This window comes from Colossoma macropomum, unplaced genomic scaffold (genome assembly GCF_904425465.1).
Source record: "Colossoma macropomum unplaced genomic scaffold, Colossoma_macropomum, whole genome shotgun sequence".
NCBI classification, from domain to species: Eukaryota; Metazoa; Chordata; class Actinopteri; order Characiformes; family Serrasalmidae; genus Colossoma; species Colossoma macropomum.
The window spans coordinates 31,298,749-31,322,074 of record NW_023494810.1 but is presented as its reverse complement, the minus strand read 5'-3'; the positions used below and the strand labels follow the sequence as shown (position 1 = coordinate 31,322,074).

At 39.8% G+C, this 23,326-nt stretch overlaps 1 protein-coding gene across 2 annotated transcripts in view; it reads left to right on the top strand.

Moving 5' to 3' along the window:
• Positions 1–678: 678 nt before the first annotated feature.
• gnai2a (guanine nucleotide binding protein (G protein), alpha inhibiting activity polypeptide 2a) overlaps positions 679–23,326 on the top strand; it is an 84,370-nt gene continuing 61,722 nt past the window's right edge. The window contains exon 1 of one of the 2 annotated variants that reach the window (XM_036559505.1): positions 679–1,530. In XM_036559505.1, the coding sequence (XP_036415398.1) occupies positions 1,413–1,530 (118 nt within the window). In that variant the 5' untranslated portion in view covers positions 679–1,412. Of the gene's footprint in view, positions 1,531–3,611; positions 4,040–23,326 lie in introns of those variants that run through there. The other variant, XM_036559506.1, reaches the window with a different exon arrangement.

Here is a 23,326-nt window from a genome sequence, read left to right as displayed (position 1 = left end):
GAAGGAAGGGAAGTTCAAAATTGTGGCATCTATTGGAATTAAGTGGTTTATATGCAGTATTGCTTAAGCAGTTATGAGATGATAGTAAATGCAATAAAACTGGAATTATAATTACAGAATAAAGTTAAATATTGCATTATATGCTACTGCATATCTTTGTGAGATATTACCAAGACAAGACAAATTTTAAAGTATTAATTTCATTTAAAGTAGTAATTTCAAGTATTACGAGGCCAAAAAAATCAAATCTGATATTAGGTTATCACTGGAAGACTGCATACAAGTAGCAATGCATATGCATTTTGCATAGGTAAAAAACAACTATTAAAAATACAAAGAAAAACCCACATATTAGGATATCATTTGGATGACATAAGCAACCAAACAATAAAAATAATAAAAAAAAGAGTTAATAAAAATGTATATGAGGCAGCTCCACTATTATATATTCCATTATTTATAGTGGAGTTAAGCTGCTTTACCGTTATAAAAACTCACATGCTACTTTGCAATTAATAAAAACATTTTTTTCTGAACTACACCAGTCTTTCTTAGTATATAATTACAGCTCTGTATAATCAACACATTTTAACAGGTGAAAAAAATTGAAGATAACAGAAAGACTACATTTCCCATATGCACCCGCGGTTCAGAGGCAGTGGGCGGGGCTGTGAGCGTGTCCCGCTCTGTGGTTGTGAGGAACTTCTCAGCTATTCGGGTGTGGCGGCTTGAGCAAACGGAGAGAAAAATCAGAGCGGGGCGCCGCGGCTTTCTAACGGCGCACTAGCGGAGGGCTTTCGGGCGACACTGATTGTTAGCGAGGCGTGGAGGAGGAAACGGGACTGGAAAATCCACGCGCCGCGGCGTTTTTCCTTCCATTTGCCTCCATTTGGAAGCGTTGTTGACTGAGCCGTTTCGTTTTCAGCAGGGCTCGAGCTGCGTGCGCGCGAGCGGACCGTTTGAAATTCTTTTCCATAAAGTGATTTTTGGCCGTTGGTGGATTTGTTATGAGGTTTTTGCGTTTATTTAGCGCTCTCTAAGCTCTGTTTGTGATGCCAAACTACTTAATTTCTTCAGTTTGGGATCCTTAGAAGTAGTCTAAGTACGAGTTTTGTGTTTTTTCGTCTTTTTTCCCTTCCTATCTTCGTTAAGTTGTTAGCTATATAGTCCGCTAACGCCAATCTGAACACATCTGTAACGGTCATTTATTTTTCAGCCCATATTTCTGTGCAGAGTTTGAAGAGTTTATAAAGTAAGCTAACTTTTTTCCCTTAAAAAAGAGGGAAGTTAGCTCGTTCAAGCGGCCAGAGGCCCAAAACAAACAGAAACAGCGAGTAAAAGGGGGGTAAAATCCTCATTTTTTTCTCTGTAAACTATCTTTGCTAACCTCCGGCGCCCTGAAGCGAGCACTCATGGGGTGTACAGTCAGTCAGGAGGACAAAGCGGCGGCCGAAAGGTCCCGGGGTATCGACAAAACCCTCCGGGAAGACGGAGAAAAAGCGGCGAAAGAAGTGAAACTCCTGCTGTTAGGTAAGCTGAGCACATCTGTCCATTTAAACCTTGAGTCTTAAGGGAAGCTCCACCGACTTTTCCAAATTTCTGTATAGTTAAATGGTTAACATGTCAACAGAATCGTTCAAATTGGGTTTAAGTGAAACGCTCTGTTTTAGAGAATCTTTCATAGTCAGGATTGTTCACAGTGGAAGTGATAGGAACCAGACGTCCACCTCTGAAAAAGCTCCCTCACAGAAAGTTATGGCATTGGTCTATTCAAACCCATTCATTGTGGAGGGATAGACAAAATAGTAAAACTGACATGACGACTTTTTTCTGTGGCAATAGTAAACCCCTTTTTTTCAGGGTTTCCCCTGTTTTACCATCATTAGCATTACATATTAAAAACTCAGAAGATACGTGTAGGTTCACTGGTGTTTTTGGATAATTAATAAAATGCCTATATTTGTGTTGCTGACGTTGGGACTCCTGGTTCCTGTCACCACCATTGTAAAGAAATGAGTCTGTACAGTGAACCACTTCACATCAAACCATTAATGACTGTTTATATCTCAACCACTGAATTGGGAGGAAATTTTGAAAGATTGATGGAGTTCCCCTTTAAGTCATTCCAGAGGATACTCAGCGTTTACTCGGTAATTTTGCCTACTTTGACCTCATCATCCAAAGGAGGAGTTTGAGTAAGAGTAAACTCAGTCTGAGTTAAACAGATTGGAAGCTCTCGTTTTACTCCATGCTTGGCCAGAGTTTGGCACTGATCTCTGCTTAATACATATACCCACTCATTCCCTCTCTCAAGCACAGGGCTCTAGCCTGTAGTGTCCAGTTGCATTGACTCAGTTTTATGTACTCAGGGTTAGTTTTAATGGATTTGTAACCCTACATCTCAAATGTTAAAGGTTTTACTTCTTCTTACATGTTAGTCATTGATTGATAGTTCCTTTTTTTGGCTTTAATTTCATTGACAGCTGACAGCATCTCTGCTGTTACTCACACCTCTCGCATTGGAGCTTAAGACCAAGAGGAGAACGGAACAAACTTCAGTCAATGCTGATAGGTGCTGTGTGTATTTAGAAGTTCCACTGCGGTTCTTTGTTACTCAGTACTTAAGCAGTGGCTTGTTTTTAGGGAGGGTGCTTTTACTTTTCCTGCAGTCATCATTTTATTTGAACTGACAATTCTTTTACTTTTAGCCTACTCTACCCACTTCTACTCACACCCATTCTCTTTTCTCTCATCCATGCTTTATTGGCACGGTTGTTAAAGTTAGAAGTTGCCAAGACTGCTTCCAACGTAAACAATCGGAAAAAGCGGAACAAAACAGAGAAATAGAGCAGTAGATCATTATGTCTCTAATTGTAAATAAAGAAGACATTGAGGGTTGTTTTTAAATGAAGTTGATGTCTTGTTTATATGCGTGTCATAGGTTACGATGCCACAAATCTCCCTCTATCTCTCTCTCGCTCTCATTTTCTTTTTATATGGTGATAGTGGACTGTAGATAGAAGTCTTCTGTCCATCAGTGACGCATGTAATTTCTTATCTCTTCTTCTTCTTTGCATATTTTAACACGCTTTTCTTTGGGGTGTGTGAGCTACACCGGTATAAATGTAAATATGCGGATTTTACCGTCTCATAGGTAATGTCGTAAGCTCAAGACCAGTGAATTTCAAAACGCTGCTAATAAGCGTTTAACTGTATAATTTCTATGAACTCAACAAAACGGCTAAGACATTTGCTTTTAGACTGTTTGTAGCTTTGGTGCAGGGTTGTACACTGTGGTGTTGAAGAGCGTTCCAAATGTGGAATATTTAATAATACTAATTTTATAGTAAGTAATTGTATAAACATGGTATTGCTGATGCTGATATGAACCCTACTTATCCTAAATAATTGTAAAACAAGGGGCTTTTAAAGTCAAAGTTCTCTCTCTCTCTCTCACTCTTGCTCGCGTGTTCGCTCACACTCGTATCATCTCTTTAAAAGGGAGTGAATGGCATGACAGAAACAGGGATTTTTCCATTGGCTCAGTCGGTTGCACCACGTCTGCCCTTGTGTCATCTGGGGGAATATTTTGACAAGGTTTACTGGCACTCATCCGCCACGGACCCTGAGCAGCACTGTGGTGGGGGTCGCGCTGCGGGTGCACTTTGCTCCCCTCTTCCTGCCTGTTTTGACAGAAACGGAGGATTGTTGTGTGTTTGTGGAGGGTAGGAGTGTTTTCAGCAGGCCCATGGTCCAGTCCGCAGGCTTGGCTAAGAGCCTGAGCCTGAAGAAAATGTGGAAACTAAAATCTGGCAGGAGCCGTGTGTTGTAATGCTTTGGTTCTTTTGCTGAACTTGTGTGTGGCGTGATTGAGTGCTGGCAGGCTGGGCTGTTTGCTGAGTCCGAGTTCCTTCGCGATTTTTATTTTGACTTCGCTGAATTAAGCCATCACTGTAATTGAACTGTAAAGTAATGTATTACAACAGGAGGCCGGGGGGAAAATACTACGAAGCTGGTTCATCAGTTAGCTGCCAAACAGGTTCAGTATAAAGTATTTATCTGATTTCTATGTAACTTTGTTAGACTCAACTCAGTAGTAAAAAATTGAGCCTGAAACTTGAGTCAGCATACTAGTCCTGGAGTTTAGATTTGCAATATATACACTGCTGGACAGGTCTGAAACTTCAGTCTACAACATCTTAGGATCTGCAAAGTGCTTAGTTTTAGACTGGGTAGCACTTATTTTTGTTTGTTCAAAACCAGTTTGTTTTTACCAAATGGTGTAAAAACGTTGTGGAATGGCCCAGTAGAAACGGACCAGAATCTTCTCCAAAAGATACCATTTTGGAAATAAAAGGCTATAGTTAGAGATCTGTAGAATCAGGACTTTTTTAACTCATAAAAATTAAAGAATCATAACAAACAATAATCCCACTGAATCTAAAAGTATGTATACGTTTGCTACTATCCTCATATATTGTATCTTTCTGGCTTGCCGTCCCCTCTCGGCTCTCAAATGTCGAACAGAAGCTGTTAATCATCTTGCATAATAGTGTTTGTTCCCCAAACAGGAGCAGCTCAGATTTCAGGTGCGTTAGCTAAAAGCCCGAAGGGGCGTTTATGATCTTGTGTGAAGAAAGTCTTCTTAGGAGTTTCCCCGCCCCGCTAGTCCCCATCTTCTTCGGCTAATTGCTGCCGTTTGGTACATGTGGCAATCTTAATGAATGTCTTCTGTAATAGCAGGGCAGATAAGCTTTCATCAGCTGCAGGATTTGAGTCACTGTCTCAGGAGGATGTAACATGACGCACGGCCAGACGAGTTGGATCATTAGTGGCTTTGCTGACTTGTGGAACCTACTGGTAGCGATCTGACCTGTACAGTCATTCTATCTTGACCATGCTCCAAAAGTCACATCTCATTGCACTAGTAGAAATGAACACTGACAAGGGTCAGAAATAAGCAGGTGGCCAGGGCATGTTAAAGTAGTAAATCAATGTGAAATCAACGTTGATATTGACCAGAGAGTGTGAACTCACTCATCCATAGATGATTGACATTAAATTATACATAATTTCTAATTTAGTTCGCTGTTTATGATTAAAGTACTAGTTTGTCTGCTAAGCAAGTTAATATTATTTTCAGTTAAGTGTGCAATTGGTGTATAAAACGTCCCTGAATAGCACTCAGTGAGGGCATAACCTGCCACTTTAAAAAAAAAAAAAAGTGTTATATCTTGCCCTGACATAGGCCTAGTTGCATTGTCTCAACTGACAATTGCATATTATGTCTCAAAACCCACACCACTGTGTCTCCTCATTTGAGTCATGAGAGTCACTGCTGACATCACATAATGTAAGTTTTGGTAGGCGTTAGGTGTTGAATTTGGTGTCCCAGAAGCATGCATCAGAACTTAATAGCAGGGACTTTTAATGCTCTCATCGTGCAGCATCATTGATCAGACATAGACGTAATCTCTGAGCTCTGAAAGAGTGAGTGAAAGAGTGAGATCCTCCAGCTTTTTTTGTATTTCTGTATGCTGTTCTTGTTGCCTATCATAGATCAGACAGTAGTATGCCTGCATCATGAAAGTACAAAAACCCCATTGACTCAGAACATGCATTATAATAAAAGCCAGTGGCTTTTTCAGCATAAGCACCTGCCCATTGACTTCTTATGTAAGAATATTTTCAGTCAGTGGGGTTTCTGTTCTGTTCTAACTACAAAGAGATGCATCACAGACATTATTGTCTTTGGTAATTGACTGTACATTACAGATGCAGCAGAAAGAAATCAAGTTGAAAAGCATATAGAGTATCCCTTTCAATTGAACCAGCTGCCCATTGACGTATAAGTGTGTTTTGAATCAGCATACTTCCTATTCTTTGGGAAGTACAGGGAAACACAAAAATTATTGACTGTGGTAATCGACTGAATGCTACAGACGCAGCAGATAGAGGTCTGGTTTGCAAACACTGGAGCATCCCTTTTTAAATCTGTCACATTTTGCCTCTGAACAGCCTTGCATGGCCTGGACGGTGGAAACCTGGCACTGATCTCAGCGACGTATGAGCCCTCCCCCTCCAAACACTAGATTTTGAGTGAGCCTGTGGATGGGACGTGTCTGTTTTCTTCTCTGTCCCACGGCGGGTGCACCCAGAGGAAGCCTGTCCGTGGAGCGGACGTGTGAGGAGCTTTAGTTGCTGTTTTTAGCTCTTAGCTGGCGCTGGGAGAAGATTGATTTCTCCTCCCCCCCCTCAACTTCAGAAATGTGAATCTGGAGCTTAGAGAGAGTTTTCAAACTTGCTGTCTGAGATGGACATAGATAAAATGAAATTAAGGTTCAGTATTGCAATAATCTCACATGTATCAGACAATATTAATAATATTAATGAGCCTATTCTTCTTGAGTATTGCTGTGCTGTTTTCTTCTAGTCTGCTTCAATCAAAGGAACCATATCACACATGGAAGGGTTACGCAACATAAAGCAGAAATACATTTTTACCTGATCATTTTCCAGCCTCTCTTTATGCCTTGTTGCTGTGAGTCTTAGACTGACATGCAAATTTTCTGTCTTAATTGGCTACCCTGTATTCTGCAGTGTGTGTTTGCCCTGCTTTCAGAAAAGTGTCAGCGCTGAAACACTCCTTGTAACTTGGTTCTCCTTGGTTTGTTTGACATCACAAAAACATTTATTTCAAACGGGCTGTTTTTGCTGCTTAGTTTCTGTATATGGACTGGAGACGGTATGTTTTGAAACTTTATCAATGTTTATCTACTAGATACGTCAACATTTCCGTTTTCAAAGAAAAGTTTTCCACGATATGGGCCATTAACAATGGAACCTTAGTTCTCAGTATTATAAACATTAGCCTGACAGAAAGTTCCACATTTTTCTTTGTCTGTCTTTTTCTTTCTTTTAACTAGGTTCTGAAACTTCCTCTCTTCTGCCTCGTTCTCTCTCTCTTTCCATGAAATGGAAGCATTTCTGTCTATCCCCTTTTTGTTTTCAATAACTGAAATGTTCATTCACTTATCAGAATCCTTATTTTTGTTCTTCCTCTCATTCCTTCTTTTCTTTCTCTTTTCTTTCTTTAAATAGCTAAAATGTTCATTAACCAGCTCATTAGTGGAGATCTCCTCAGATTTCCGAACTTTGATCAGGGTTTAATCCGGCGCAGCGGTCTGAGCCGAAGTGAATTCCAGCACTGCTTGCGTTTATTATCCTTCTTCCTGCATTTTTCTAGCCTCGTTTTTTCCCCCTCCTCTCTCTGCTCAGGGGGTGACGGAAATTTCCCCTCATGGTTTCTCTCGGTAGCTTGTACAGCAGCTCTTTCCACAGACAAGCCTCAACATATCTAAGCATTTTCTTGCCATGGAAAGATTTCAGAATTGATTTACCTGTTCATTCACCTCTAGGGCTGCACAGTATGTAGCTTGTTAATTGTTATCGCAGTGTTGCCTTTTGCAGTGCTGATATCATTGAAGACTACGATATGCAAATAAGCCTTCTAACCAATCCTATTGTTATTTACCGTATACTCCTGACCAATCACGGCTCCATTTGCAAGAGTAAATTATTTGGCCCGTAAATTATTTTTAACCATATCATGTCATTGATTCACCAATGTGATTAAATAGTGCACGTCATATTATAATAGTAATATGTAGCAGTGCAATCACAATATTAGTATTAACAGTATTTGTTTATTATTTTGTGCTTGTGCTGAAGTAGATGCATTTTTGTGTTTGATTGCTCATGCATTTGCTTGTTTGTCTAGTTATTGACTTATATTTCCTTTTTTTGACTTTAAAATCAGTTCAGATAAGTGAAGGAAAAAACAGTTGCTTTGGGCTTGTTAAAAACCCTCCAGGTGCTAAGAGGATGTTTGATGCGTATCTTAAAATAGTCTTATTTGAATTGACTTTATCTTTTACTTTTGAACATTGTCATTGTTTTGATGTGAAGGTGTTTTTTTTCTATCTTCTGTCTTGTCAAATCCTGACATGTAATTACCTAGATATCTCTGAAAGCATTTAGGCGATGGGAAATAAGCTGTTTTCAGAAAAATGCATGTAAAATAAAGTGGATGTTTGTGAGTGTGTGTGTGTTTCAGAGAGCATTTGACAGGTGTGACAGGATGTTGAGATGTGCAAGGAATTATGTGTTCTTTGCATTTCTCTCTCTCTGACAGGGATGATGAGAGAAGTAGGGCGAGAGTAACTCCAAACAGAAGCAAAAACCTCATACTCTGCTTTTTGCTGTGCTACTGTACACACAGCTAATTCTGACTGCAGTTGTGCAGCTGGGAAAAGCTGTATATTCTCCTCAGAATGGGGAACAGAAGACCAGTATGGGCATGATTAGTTCTGGCCATATATTCTGTGTACAAGTGTACTGATATTAGTGTCGCAATAATATTTAAGTTTTAATGTTATTGATAGATGACTAAAACTTAGCTCGGTGCAGTGTTTGTAATTTGCTGAGTGCTTCAGATTTGTTTGATTGAACAGTTCAAAATAGATTACACAAATAGTATGTTTTTCTTACGGAAAATATGTGGGATTAATATCTACAATACTGCGTGTACAATACAAGATGTAATTTTAAGAAAAACAGAACACAACAGTCATTCTTTTAGCATAGAGTACTGTTAGTCAGATAGTCATTAACTTTATTAAGGCAGTTTCTTTTTGAAAATGTCATGATATTGTCTTTTATCGATATCACTCAGCACTAAGTTACTTTTTTGTCTCTCTTTTTTTAACTAATAATACAAATGTTATCCATCAGTTCAGTTGCATTCATCAGCTGATATGCTTTGCATTGTTGATTTTATTTATAGCGTGTTTTAAGCTGCTTGAGAAAGATGAAGGGAGATTCCAGTACCGTGCATTAGAATATTATGGAAACAGCTGTAAGCCCATCTTGGCTACTAGAAAATAAATTATACTGCGCCATTTATAGTAATTCTTCCAGGTTCAGTGACCATTACAGTTATGATTATAGGGTGTGGCAGACTGTGTGTTTGTGTGTGGGCTTCATTTGAGGCAGTAGAAACTGTTTTTGCTTGCAGTCATGTCTTCAGGAATTCCATAGCCTCTGGCAGCTTTCCCTCCTATGTTTTCCAGCACATCTTTTTACAGAAAGCCTGCAGAGGAGAATTTCTTTACCTCCATAACTCCAATTGTTGTTATTTTCTCCTCCATCTAGCAGTGCTAAAACTAGCTCCGAGAAACTTGCGCTGCATTTGCATTACCTCTCTCGAAGCTTTTTTTCGTTTCACCTCTTGTTGATGTCTGTAGAGGAAAGCAGCAGTTCTGTGTGGAGAACTGTGGGAGCGGCAGTCGAGTGAAACTGCCGAAGAGAGAGAGAAAGTTAGTTCATTGTAATTTTTGCTAGAAACCTTTTTACGCCTCCTAACGTTACTTCGGAGTATGGAGCTAGTGTTAAACTCTGTATACACTTTTACTTTGGGCAGCTACACTTGCTTAAAAAGCATAAATCCTTCCATATTTGCTACTTCAGATCAAACATGCACAGGTGAAAATTCTCAAAGCAGCCATTGCACAGGTTTTTGAAATCAAACCAGCCTAAACTCACCGTTTAACAGGTTTTTCCAGGAGTGCATAGTGAGCAAGCGCCGTGCGTCACAGTCTTCCCCTAAAGCAAGGTCAGAACAACTGGCGCTCCATATTCACTGAAGTATCGGGATGATTTATGCAGTAGCTGTTCTGGAGTTATTTGTCAAGCTGAAGTTTGGCATGACTGTAACGTCTTGCAGATGACTTGGGTTTGTTATTTAGGTGACGGAGAGTCTACATGTTTCTGAACGTTACTTATGAAGTATCAGCAATTAAGATGTCTAATATGAAGCTACACAGTGGCTGAACTTACAAAGTCAAGTTCTTGTTATGGTTAATAAATGCCACAGAAGTTTGTGCGCATGTTTGGTCATTACAACATAATGCTGCTGAAATGTTTTTACACCTTAGAACATCAAACTGATGGAACGCTTGGGGGGGAAATATTAAAAGTTGTAGGCCTCTATAAAAAGATCTGTACTGATACAGTATTCTTTGTTTGTTGTTTCTTTACATACATACACTGTCTGCTCACACCTAAGCTTGACCAGTATGCTTTGTTTATATTAGATTGGAAATACTGTTGCAATTGTCTCGTTCTCATTTAGGTACCACTGTTCTCACAGTTAAATGGCTATGATTTTTCGTTATTATTGTTAGTAGGTAATGCTCTGTAGGAATTATAAATTATACATGCCAGGATTACAATGCATCTGTAATGCTGAAGCCTTAGCTACTGTCATGTGGTTTATCTAAATGCACCCCAAACCCTGCCCGCTGAACGTTATACCATGTTATCCAAAGACTGCCCTGCCTTTGACAATTGTAATACCACCTGGCTGCAACATTGATTATATTAATGTAAATCCATCAAGTAAATACTCTGATTATGTCTTGCATCACATCAAATTGTATTGGTTTTGATTTCATATCTATAAATCTCTGTAATCTCTGGACCCCAGCCTGAAGTCACTTAAGTATTATGACCGTAGAGGTCAATCATATTCTGTAATATATTTAAGTGATTTTGTAAATGTATTGTTTGCATTAGAGATGAGCTACTTTATCAGATGTCCCTGGATCCGTCATGCTTGGGTGGTCGATATGGCAAAAATATAACAGTACATGATTTCTGTCATGTTATTTTGCTTTTCTGAGGTTTGTGGCAAGTTGGAACGAACAAAATGCACAAGCAAAACGGAGGTGCCGCATTTAAAAACGGTTGTTCAATTTTGGCAAAAATAAACAGGAGAAAGAAATCAAATAATTGGTAAAAATAAAGTAATTGAATGAATTCTAATCAGGAGTTTATGCAGCTTCTGTACACTTGTTGACTAGTTTGGCATTTTAGAAGTGCTGACAGTACAAATCATACCATATACACAGGAAAGTAGGGATACATGATGATACTGGAATCATATCAGTGTCGGCTGACAATTGCTTAAAACAAACCCATCAGGCGGATTTGTAGATTTAACTAATATTTAAACTAATATTTGATGACGTATTTATTGTACTCTGGAAGAGCAGAATGTTTAGGTGATGCTGGGCTACTATACTAAAATGTCAGCATTTTACTGCATTTATAATCCTCTGTAAATAAATGCTATGTTTCTCTATAATGCTAATCCAGGTGGATCTAGTATTAATTGCTATGTTTGGTAGAAATATCATATATCTGTATTGACCATGATTCTGATGTGTGCCCATTCCTAGAAAGCATATAGTGAAGTAATTTATAACTAAAACAATAATATTGTCATATTAACCTCTTTATTTTGTGCTCTTGGCTGTGTCGTCTTCTAGTTGCTGTGAGGACTGTCTACAGGGACTCTCTAAGTGACTTGAAAAGGTTTCTTTTGGGGAGACTTCTAGTACACAAGCTAAAGATTAGTATTGATCAGAACCTGCTCCTGAGTGTGTGTTTTATTTGTTGTGTGTGTGTGTGAGAGAGAGAGAGGGAGAGAGAGAGGGAGAGAGGTTTTTCCAGGAGTGGGGGGGGGAGGGAGAGAGAAATTGGTTTGACCTTATTGTTCAACAGTTGATATGAGGGCTTCACATATTGGAACCAAAGAAAGATGGTGTTAGTCCCTCAACACAGAGCAGTGCAACTTGTGTTTCTTCTCTTCTCTTCTCTTCTCTTCTTTACTGTACTCTACTCTTTTTTTCTCCTCTCTGTGTATTCCTGCACCAGCTAACTGAGATGCACAGACATCACTCAGATCCTCTTACACATTTATTATATGATAAAGACTGGGCTTACCTTGTCTCAATGTGAAATGGCATTGCAGTGAGTTTTCAGGGGATCAAGGGCCAAATTCATCAACCTTCAGTCTGAACAGCACATGGTTTCAGACAATATAGAGTGCGGCCCCTTCCGGCGTCTCGAGGGGAAGAGGAAGTGAATTTGAATAGACCTCGGGTGTCTAGCAGAGTGCTGTGCGAGTGCATGCATTCATTCATTCATTCATTGTCTCCTTTTTTTGCTCTGATTGTGTCTCCATGCCCTTCCTTTGGGAGAGTGTCAGGAGAGCAGACAGAATTGTGTATTGTGTCCTGACTAGAGTCCTAACTGATAAATTGGTTGGCCGACAGAATCAGCCGATATTGACGGTTTTACTGGTATCTGCAAAAATAATGCGCTGATAATTATCAATTATTTTCAGTTTGTTTATTTTTTTGGGTTCACAGCTTAGCTGGCATTCAGACTCGATCTCCTGGCAATAGAACGACAGCACTATAGGCTGAGCTAGTAAATTTTAACACAAAACATCTTCATGGTCAAAATGGTTAAAAAAAAAACAAATGTATCATCTGTGCCAAAAAAAAGTTTTAGCAATAACATAACATGTTATAACAAAAAGCAGCATTTTAATGAAGAGAACTGATGAAAAGATTGGTGGTAAAGTGAAGACTGGGCCAGTACGTCCTCATTGATGGTCCACTGCTGGCTGAAAACCAGCAAACTGAAAAAGATGAGATCTCAGGTGAGCTGCTGACCTTGATGAAGATGGACCAGCTGCACACCGTCCAGCTGGAGAGGTGCAGCAGGCCTAAATCTAAAAATCAGTCTTTTATTCTCCGAGTACATCATGTACGAGGTTTTCTTTTTTTCGTAGGTGTCATGATGTCCCTGTCTGGATAGACTGCGCTAATATGAGTTTAGTCTGAGTAGACAGTAGCCCAGAGTCAGCATGTTTGAGCACTTCTCCTTAGCTCCCTCACTCCCAGAGGGAAGAGAAAGGATAAAGGAAAGCAGTAAATGCATTCATTGTGATGCATCATGGGACTTATGAAAACATCTAACTCTTTTTTGCTTATATTTTTACACTCTAGAAAAAGTAAGTTTTTCCTGAATACCCATGATTCTGTAAAACTGATACCTTTGTGTAAGAGTGTCCAGAATGTCCACAGATCCAACAGTGTGGTATACCAATTTGACAGGACTACCAATGGTGGTACAAGTGTAGCAGGATAGCAAATAAGCTAAATTGTCTACTTCTAGTTTGTACTTGTGTAGAATGCATGTGTAGAGTGAACAGTTAACTCGTTAATAAAATATTTATATGACAGTTATAAAAATTGCATTATTGTGACAGCCATATCACCCAACCTTACTTGATGTTGCTCACAATATGCTCAGAAAAATTTATAATGATAGCGATACATTGTCATATCGCCCACCGCTATGTCCACATATTCACCTTCGGTAGCTGGCCGAGTGACAGGGCGCGACAGCTTTCTATCCACCGTCCAGAAGTTCATAACCTCTCTAACGTCACCGTACAAGTCAAAGGTCAGCTTGTCCAGTCGTGCACGTTCTTGTTTACCCTCTGGGTTTAGCTTGTTCCTGCACGCCCCTCCTCAAATTACTCCATTTGCCAATATAAGCTCCTTCTGCTTTTTCTGCGCCAACTGCTTATCAGACTTGTTTCTATAGAGGGCTGGGTGGAATGGGAGGTTAATGTCCCCCTGTGTTTCCCCCGGGGTGGACGTCCTTTTCCTGCACTTCTGGGTTACACACATACAGCACGGAGAATGCTCTGCACAAGATCAGCCTGTCACATTGGCCTGCAGATAAAAACAGTACTGAAGCAGGGTAGGGGTGAGCGGTGTGACGACAGAGCTGGTGTTTTGGTACAGAGCTGCACTCTGATCTGAAATTAACCATATAGTTTAAGCTACTACATTAAACAGTCGTTTGAATGAGCTGAAAAAATTGATCCAAGGATGCTTCCAGTACTTCGATTCATTCGTAAAACGATCAGGCCAGCTGAGCTATTTGTTAGCAAGTTAGCACTGTGAGTGTGAGGGGCTGCCAAAATTCTCCAGATACGACCTCTCCAGAGTTCACCAGAATTGGTTTGGTAACTTGCAGGAGATCCAGAAATGTTTCTAAACAGCATGAGAATTTGTATTATCTTGGCATGTTGATTTAAAATAGTATTACTGTTAGGATACTCTTGAGTGCAGAACCTGTGAAATCCTCATCATAAAATGTATTGGTCATAATGTCACAGTGGAGAAGAAATTGTGGTTTTATTTTGTTTGAAATGCAGATGGTGTCTTTCTTCCACATCATCTTTTCGCCTGCAAAAAAATCAGTTCCCTTTCTGGCCAAACACTGGGTTACAGCAGAGGAGGCAGAGAGACATAGGAAATCTGTTTTCTTTAGGAGCAAGTGACTCTTCAGAACTTTTCTTGTAGGCCCTATTGGATTTTATTTACTTCTCTATTTGCAAAGTTGGGATCCCTGACATATTTGAATGATCCTTCAGATTGTTCTTGCTTTATTGACTTCTTAAATACCAAATACCTCTGTTCCCTCTTTTACTCCTTTGAAACCTTTATGTAATAGCAATACAGACCTATTGCTGCTTAATGCCGGGTGGATCATGCTCGCATATTTTTAATAGCTTGTAGCTGATTCTGTGTATGCGTGCTCCAAACTGAAAATATGGGAAGATAGCAGATGTGGTTCTGGTGCTTATGAATAAAAGCTCTAGAGCTTGTGGCAGTGGCTCTGATGCCAGTGTCTGTGACCGTACGAAAGATGGTGGATTGTAGTTTTCTCTATTTTTCAATGTAAAGAGCTCACATTTTTAAATGATGTTAGAACATGTGTGAGGAAATAAATAAAGACAAGAAAATTTGTTAGGGGTTACAAGGTTTTCTTAAGATGATTTTCTCCCCCAGCTTTCTTGTTCTGTCTCTGCCTATTTGTGGAGGTCTAATAAAATGCATCTTATAGTAGTAACCACTGCTTTGCCAGAGTGAAAGAGTGTGGAGCTGATGGGATCTCAGAAGATCATTTTTAGTGTCAGTAACAGTGTCTGGTATCTGGTTTAGATGGGTAGATGGATAGAGGTGTTATGTAACTGCCAGACCAGTGGGGCCAGAAGGCTAATTTAATTAACCCTTTGACACTGTGGCCTTCCCTTATCCTTTCCCCTTGACGTTATGCATCAGACAGAGCCACACCCACACACAAACATCTGTTTGACCGCTTGCTGAAAACCCTATTTTGTATAATACAATTTCAGCACTGAAAGGCAGAAAAGCTTATTAGGCATACTCAGCCTGTTGGTGTCTTCTTGTCTCTTCTTAACTCGCCTTTACCCTGAATTCACATCAAATGTGGCACGAGTGACTGTGCATGTAATCCACGCTGTCACATAACCACTTCACTTTGAAATATCAGCTCTTTTTTTCTCCTTTTCTTCTTAGGCAGTACTTACTGTCGAGCATGTTTAAAATTTGACAGCACATTGCAGATTTGTTTTTGATGATCCGTTTTACTGCTTTTGGTTTTTAGATAAAAGGCTGGTCATCATAAGAATAGAAAAAAGTGTAAACTGTCACTGGGGCAGTGCCCCTCTTGTCACTGGGGTGGTACCTTCAAGGTTACATCTCAGTACCTTTAGTCAGGGAACATAACTGAACCATAATCTACTGAAATTATATTTTCTAAGTTGTATTAACTCCACACACCCCGTCTCGTCTCCAGGCTTTTTATTTTATTGTTCCTTTTTTAAACATTTGGTTATGAAAAAGTACAAATATGTACTTTTAAACTTATTTAAACTTATTTAAGGTTCACCACTTGACCTTAGAAGTACTGTTGTACCTTTGAGGGTACATTTACATTGTTTGTACCTTGATGAATGAAAAATGTACCTGCACAGTATCTTTATTTCTTATTGTATTTTTTCCAGGAGAGACATTCGAAAGCACGCAATGACAACATACAATTCCATGCATGTGTTAATTTCCAACTATATATCTTTTCATACACCTTGTGATCTATATCTCTCCATCTTTTTTATTCTTCAACAAATCTTTTTTTCCACTTCTTTTTAACATTCGTTCAGCTGTCCGTTTCTCAATGACTTGCCAGAAAGACAGGCTTTCAAAATCATCCTTCAGTGCAGGGGGTGATTCCACCACCTTTACTTGAAATCCTCGCTTGATCATTTCCCACTGCACTTTGGTATAGCCGAGACCCATCCTCGTAGAAGACTCGCAGTTTAGCAGGAAAGGGCGTTTGAAACTTTATTTTCCTGACTTTCAGCGCTTTCTTAGCCTCAGCATATTCCATGCGTTTCTTGAGGATTTCAGGGGGGTAGTCGTGGTCAACGTAGATTCTTCTGTTATTGAAGAAAATTTTTCTTTTGCCAGGCTCTCTGAAGTACGTCTTCCTTCATTCGATAACTCAGAAATTTTGCAACGATTGAGCGAGGTTTCATTTCGCCATTAGAGGGTTTTGGTGCAAGGGCTCTGTGTGCCCGTTCGATATGAAGCTCTGTGTCGTCTGGAAGGTCAAGTTGGTTTTTCAGGAGGGTCTCTAAGAAACTCACCATGCAGCCTCCTTCCACATATTCAGGGATGCCATAGATTCTAATGTTGTCCCTGCGCGAGCGCCCTTCTTGGTCAATCAGTTTTGCTTCAAGAGTAGCTTGCTGTTTTAGCACCTGTTTCAATACAGTTTCTACAGTGCACATTCTTTGTTCAGTTTCCTCTATGTGTCCCTCTGCCTCATCCAGTTTCCTGTTCGTCTTGGTTAGCTCCTGTTTAATATCAGCGAGCTGTTGATCGTTGTCGCGTCTAAAGTCTCTAATTTCATCCAGTATTTTCTCAAGGCTGGCATTTGACCCATCGGCGCCATGTTGCTCGAGTTCTGGATAACTGCTTCGGTTTGTCGCATCATTGTTTCAGTATTCTGGGTCGAATACACAATACTCCTGCTTCTGGTGACAACCCCCTTATTCGTAGTTCAAAGGTCACTCTTTCCATGTTGATATTCAATGTCTTCAGGGTTGTATTTTCAAATTGTCTGGGAGCCTTCGAGTTTCACGACCGTTCGCAAGCCCATAGTGAACCGGAACCCAGTATCTTTATTTCTAACAGTGTAGAGGTTGGCAATATGGCAAAAATACAGGCATATATTTTTCAAAAAACAGTACAATTTCTCAGTTGCAACATTTGGTATGTTGTCTTCGTACTAGTTTCAGTTAAACATATGGGTTGAATGATTTGCACATCATTGTGTTCTGTTTTCATTTACATTTTGCACAGCGTCTCAACTTTTTTGGAAACAAGGTTTTTATAATGAGTGTAAAATCATAGGGACAATTTGGGCAAAAAAGTGTTAAATGTAGTTGAGTGATATAGAAGGTGGGAAAGGATGTCTATGGAGTTTATGCTTTGCTCAAGTGAGGGGCAATAAAAAGACAACACGTCTGTTGCAGCCAGTGTGTGCAATTGATAAAAAGGCATCAGACGGATGACTAAAAAAGGCTTCAGAAATGATTTTGGTGTGAATTAGCCTTGCTGTGCATGTGCAGCACATGGAGTGATGTTATTTCCTGTTCCCTTCCCCCTCACTTCCTCTTTCAGTTAGTCTCAGGGAGACTGGCGGCGCAATTTTGCGTTATCCTTTTGTTCACTCCATTCAGGAAACCAACACACCCTTCCTGTGGAGCGCCACAGTCGCTCTCTCTTTCTTTCTCTCTCTCTCTCTCGTATATTGACTCCAGTGACTCCAACAGTATTCTAGCTAAGGTCTTGTGATGACTCCATGCAAACTTGTGAGAGGCTGACTTTGTAATTGCTCTACTTTCAGTCCCCGTCACTTTCTCGCTCACCTAAACCAGTCCAGAGCTGTTGAACTAGCGTGCTGAACGGAGCAGAGCTTCTTTCTGGGTATTGTTTGTACATAAATGCACATTCAGCATTTAGATAAGATAATGTAATTGTGATTGTCACTCAAAAGTGCAGTAGCTCACCCCGTAACACATCTGTGAGGCAGTGTCCAACTGCTAGAGGCTATTGCACAGAACTTATAAGATGTAAGGTCATTGCTGGCTAGCAGCCTTTAATTGTTTTACAACCGGAGAGCATAGAGGAAATGCTTGTGTGTGTTTGTTTGCCTCTGTGTGGTCTTGTGTCCCAGTTGTCCCCAAGTAGAGAGATAATGGGGAAGTTGTGCTTTAGAGTAGTTGACACATACTCCCAATGTTTTCTCTATGTTTCTTTTATTTTTATGTTTTACAAGATTCATTTATCACATTTGTGTGGGTTTACTTACTGAACAGTTTGAATAGATTATTACATGATCGTTTTTCAGCCTCTCTTTATTCCGTAGAATTAAATAGGATGTGCTTTTAAAACTGATAAAACTATTCAGAGATTCTGATTGGCTGTCCTCTGTTGTGCCTCATTCAGAAAGCGGTCTAAGCTAAAACACCCGTTGAAACTTAAGTGTGAATGGGTGGGACTAAGCTGCTGTAGATCGAATGGGTGAAAAAATGTAATATGCATTGGTTTTTTGTTACATAACAAAAGTTTTTGGGCCTTTTTTCTTAAATTTGTTCTTCAGAAAGGTCCTAAGAAAACGTCAACATCAGATTTATGACCGCAGAATTGTTTACACCTTTGTGCGTAGATTCTGTTTTTTGCCAAAGAATGAATCCCAAATAAGAAAGCATCGGTGAATATCAGAATCTTTGTAAAAGCCGTGTAAGTCGGTTTCAGGAAGAGTTGTATTAGCAATGGTTGGTGAATGAGGCCCATTGAATTTCAGCTGTTTTGGCAGTTTAGTTTTAATATATGGACTTGAGGGATTTTTTGTAGTTTTTATGTGTTACATAAAGCTATTTTAAGATATGCAATATGTGTGTCAAGTGTAAACCTAAAAAAAAAAAACCAAAAGATTAGTGGACTCTCCCTGTGACACATGGGCCGATAAGCCTTTGGGGTATTACTGGGCCTAAATGTGAGATTTCAATCATCAAATAATTTAAGGCTTTAGATTTCTCAAGGGACCTCGGTAGTGATTAATGGAGCATGTGGTTCTGTTTTAATTTTGAATGCTTGTCAGTTTTATATTGAATGTACTGCTGTGTGGATTAACACATTCAAAAGGCTATTGTTGAGCTCTGGAAAGGAGCGTAATTGGGTACATATGAGCGTGCGTATGTGTGCATGTTTGCGTTTTGGCGTTTCCCACCTCATAAAGTCTTAGCACAGGTGTCTGTGGGGGTGGGTGTGTGTGTGCGAGCGAACGAGAGAGTAAAACAGAGAGAGGCCAGAACTGTTCACACCCTCACCAGGTGTGAGATGTGGTGATCTGGGGAGCAACCTTGGTTTAAAGGGCGGGCTCCTCCATGTCTCTGTGCATTCAGTCATTAAGTGTAGAGGCTGTGTTTTATATTGACCCATATATGCTGCCTTCACCGCAGTATTTATGGGGGAACATCAATGCACCGTGACGCAACATCAGAAGTAGAATCGGGGTGCCTGTCAAAAACAGAGCTCTGCCACCCGCATCTGATATAAATAGCTTTGTTTATTTAAACTGGAGAGTTTTTGTTTTGTTGCTAGCTTGCGTCACTTGTTGTATAGTTCTGTTCAGCAGGCTTGATACTTATAATTAACAGCTAAAGCTAATTACTTGAACAGCTTTTTGTCATTACTACGTTGCAGGCAGATTGTTGCTTAAAGAGCTGCGATTGATGCTTTGGAGTGCCGTTATTGGGAGATATTGGCACTCTTGGAAGCCAATTACATTGCGAGGTCGGAAGTGTTTCAAATTGTCTGTATTTCCCTACTGCATATTTATTTGGTGAATCCAGCGAACGGTGAATGTATTAAAAAAATAATTGAATCAAATTGCCAAGGCTTAAGATTTTATGATGCATGATCATGATTGAGTAATTTCCTAAATTGAATGAAGTCTTTGTCACGTCAGAGATTTACACCCTTGCAGTCCATACTTATCTGTTACTGCATTACTTGGTTTGTGGATATCAGTGAAGGAGACGTGCCTTCAGCTGCTGGTCTGAATGAACTTTAGATTTTTTTTTTTTTGCAAGTGCATTTTACTTTCAGTTCTGTTGTTGCTCGCATAGCAGGTGAACATTGGAGGGGTGATAGCTGTTTTCTGAAACGTGGTGCTAATGGCTCTCGATCAGCAGTGCTGGGGTGTTGTATAAAGCAGCAGTAGTGAGAGAATGGGTCGACGCTGTGCTGGAGGTTTGAATAGCAGTTTGTTCTCTGTAGGATTAAATACTCCAGGAAGGCTTTCATCAGAGAGCTGGCACCACTCCACCTCCCAGAATCGCTGGCACAACAACCGAGAGGGGGAGTTTGCCTGCCTCTCACAGCTCACAACCCCTAATGCTTCACACAGAGAGCGCAAGAGAAAGAGAGACAGGGGCTCGTAAGACTCACTGATGGTATTATAATGTAGTCTGACCTTTTTTTCTTACCTTATTAGTTCTTGTATCTGGTGTTATTGTGCATATTAAGCAAGAGTGTTATAGTATCATCTTGATTTCCTAAAATGTTTCATCAAAATATAACGACTTCTGTTCTGTCTTTTAAGCATTGTCTAATTGTTCATCGTGCCACTGTGCACCAACAGAAGCTGATTCATATGTAGTAAACAGATTGAAATGCTTAGTTAATAGTACTGTGCCTATAAAGATTTTGCAAACTGGAGAGGGAGGGGGGAGAGGAAGGGGCAGGGGGTCACATTTACCAACTTTCTTAGAATTGGAGTGCTTATCTGCGGTCATTGTTTTGCCTTTCACATTCGTGGCCAAAAGGGAGCTGATCATAGATCAGCACTCATGCTGTGAGATGTGTTTGGATGAGAGAGAGCTGTATTAGGACTGCTTGTGGTATGTCAGTATTTAATAGACATTGAACACTTAATACGGCATAGTTAAAGATTTCTCCTCTAATTGTTTGCAAGTGCAGACATCTTTGAATAATGGTTTTGATTAATTAATCAATTGTGGACTGAGAAGTGAATGTCAAGCCTGAGGAACTTGTTTGAGTTCTGTCTCCCTCTAAAATGAGGTTTAGAAATCGTGGCGCACAGGGAGGAGATGAAAAGTCGTCACACAGAATGATTGTGTTGACTAGGGACAATTATTAGGTATGAGGTCGTTTTCCTTCTAAACTATAGCTGAGTAGTGCATTTTGTTAGATTGTGCACATGCCTTTGTGACTGTTCACGGCTATTTCTCTCTGCTGCGCACTGTAATGCTGGCTTTACCACTCGGATACCCCATAATTTACGTAAATGAAATAAAAAATGAATACTGATGTCCTTGGGACTCCCCTCAGAGTGACTCTGCAGTAAAAAACGAGCTAAAATGACTGCAAGAGAAAGTTCCTCTGGTCCTCGTCTATGGTCAGTGTGCAATGTTTCTGTACAGATTAAGTGTCCCAGGGGTTAGTGAAGTTGTGAAAATGCCCTGTAACAACGGAAAACGTCTTGTTTTTCTATGCGGAATGTGCGTGGACGTGGCTTTGGAGATCACTTGCAGTCTGAAGTTTCTCCAGCAAATCTGCGGCAGAAGAAGCTAATGAATGCACATGTCTGCAGTAACGTTTTATTATAATGGCAGATGAAGAGGTTCTCAGAAGATGTTGGGCTACTTAGTATCATATTTAATATGTGGGTTTGATTAGAGATTTTCACTTAAAAAGTTAATATTAAAAAATGCATTTAGACTAAAATAGAACAGAAAGTGGTTAAAGCAATTTTTTTTACCCTGATATTATCGAGAATTGTGATATATTATTATTATTATTTTTTTTTGTAACTAGAAAATATTGTGCTCATTATTTTCAGATATCGTCCAGGCCTACTGCATACAAAAAACTGTCATTTGTCAGAGTGTCCCTTTGTCATATCAGTACTGCAGAGGCCAGTATTGCCATAACAGTTCGCGATCAATATACTGTGCAGCTTTAGTCTGTAATGTGGCTTCTGTGGATGAGGGTTTGCATCACCATGTGAACTTTGATGCGTACATGCGCAGTGTGTGGTTATGGTCTGTGAACTTCGTTCCTTCTCACTGAGTCTTTCATTCTTACTTTCTCACTTTCTTCATTGCTTCTGGTCTTATTTTTGGGCTGTCACACATGCTTTATTACACTTGATTACTCAAAAAAGGAATTGAATTACTTTCATATACTAAAAAAAATCCCAGTGGTATTGTAGTGTATTATGTGTGCAATAAATGCAATTTGTGCCACATTGTGTAATTATTTTTTTTTAATTCACACTTTTTAATAGGTTTCTGGGATGCATAAGTTTTCATCTTTTTGTACATCCATGTATGGTTTGTTATTGTTGCCACAATATGCTTTTCTGAGAATATCGTGGATATCGTCACTTCTTCAAGAACTCTGAATCACTATATGAATCATCACAGAGAGAGCATAAATAGTCCTTTTTAACTGGATTTGCGTGAAAAACACTGAAGAAAACTCAAATTACTTAGTTGACAAAAATTATAAGTACTTGATTACTAACATAACCGGCAGTGACAGCCTTACATTCTTTGTTCTTTTGTTCTGTCTGTTCTGTTTTGTTCTTGTCATATGCAGGCGTGCAAATACTCTTCCTATCTCTAACCACTCACCAGTGGAGAGGCTGTTAGCTGTGGGCTGGGGTTAACCAAACGAAATGCTTACATGAACTGCTCCCCGCGCCGCTTTGTGAACAAACTCAGTTTTTCCTAAGCACCTGGCCCCTCTATGCACTGTGTTCTAAACGCACCCCCCCCCCGCCCCCATTTAGTAAGAACTGCTCCATGCCTTGACCACACTACATTCTGTATAATTGATTGTAGCGAGATCAAGAACACTTTAGACTGAAGAGTCACTGGAGATTCTTGAAGGCACTCTGCAATGCCTCTGGATCAGACATTGGAGACAGCAAGTGGTGGTGCGGGAACAGCCTTCTTGCAGTTGTTGATCTGGTGTTCATTGCTCGATTAAAAAAATTGAATTCTATATAATTTATTGTAATTTCCTTTCTTGGTGATTTGGCAGTGATTAGTCTGTGATGATAATTTGAACAGTTCTCCTCCCTTTACAGTAAGAAAACATCACCTCATGGACCTTTTTGCCACATAGTGTTTTGATGTATCTGAATTTGTCTTTTGAAAGGTTTCCTTGTAAATCTTTGTGTTTTGGAACCTTTGAAAGGGTATGTATGGTTTATTAGTGCTCAGTTAGGTCATTTTTGTTGTTGGGGTTTGTGGATACCTTTGTCTGGTAGGGCTTCACAATATGGACAAAATATCGCATTGTGATGACACACATTGATTCGTACACTTTCAGGAAAAAGGCACTAAACTGTCACTGGGGTGGTGGCCTTCTTGTCTCCGGGATGCTACCCTCAAGGGTACATCTCAGTACCTTTGGTTAAAGAATACAGT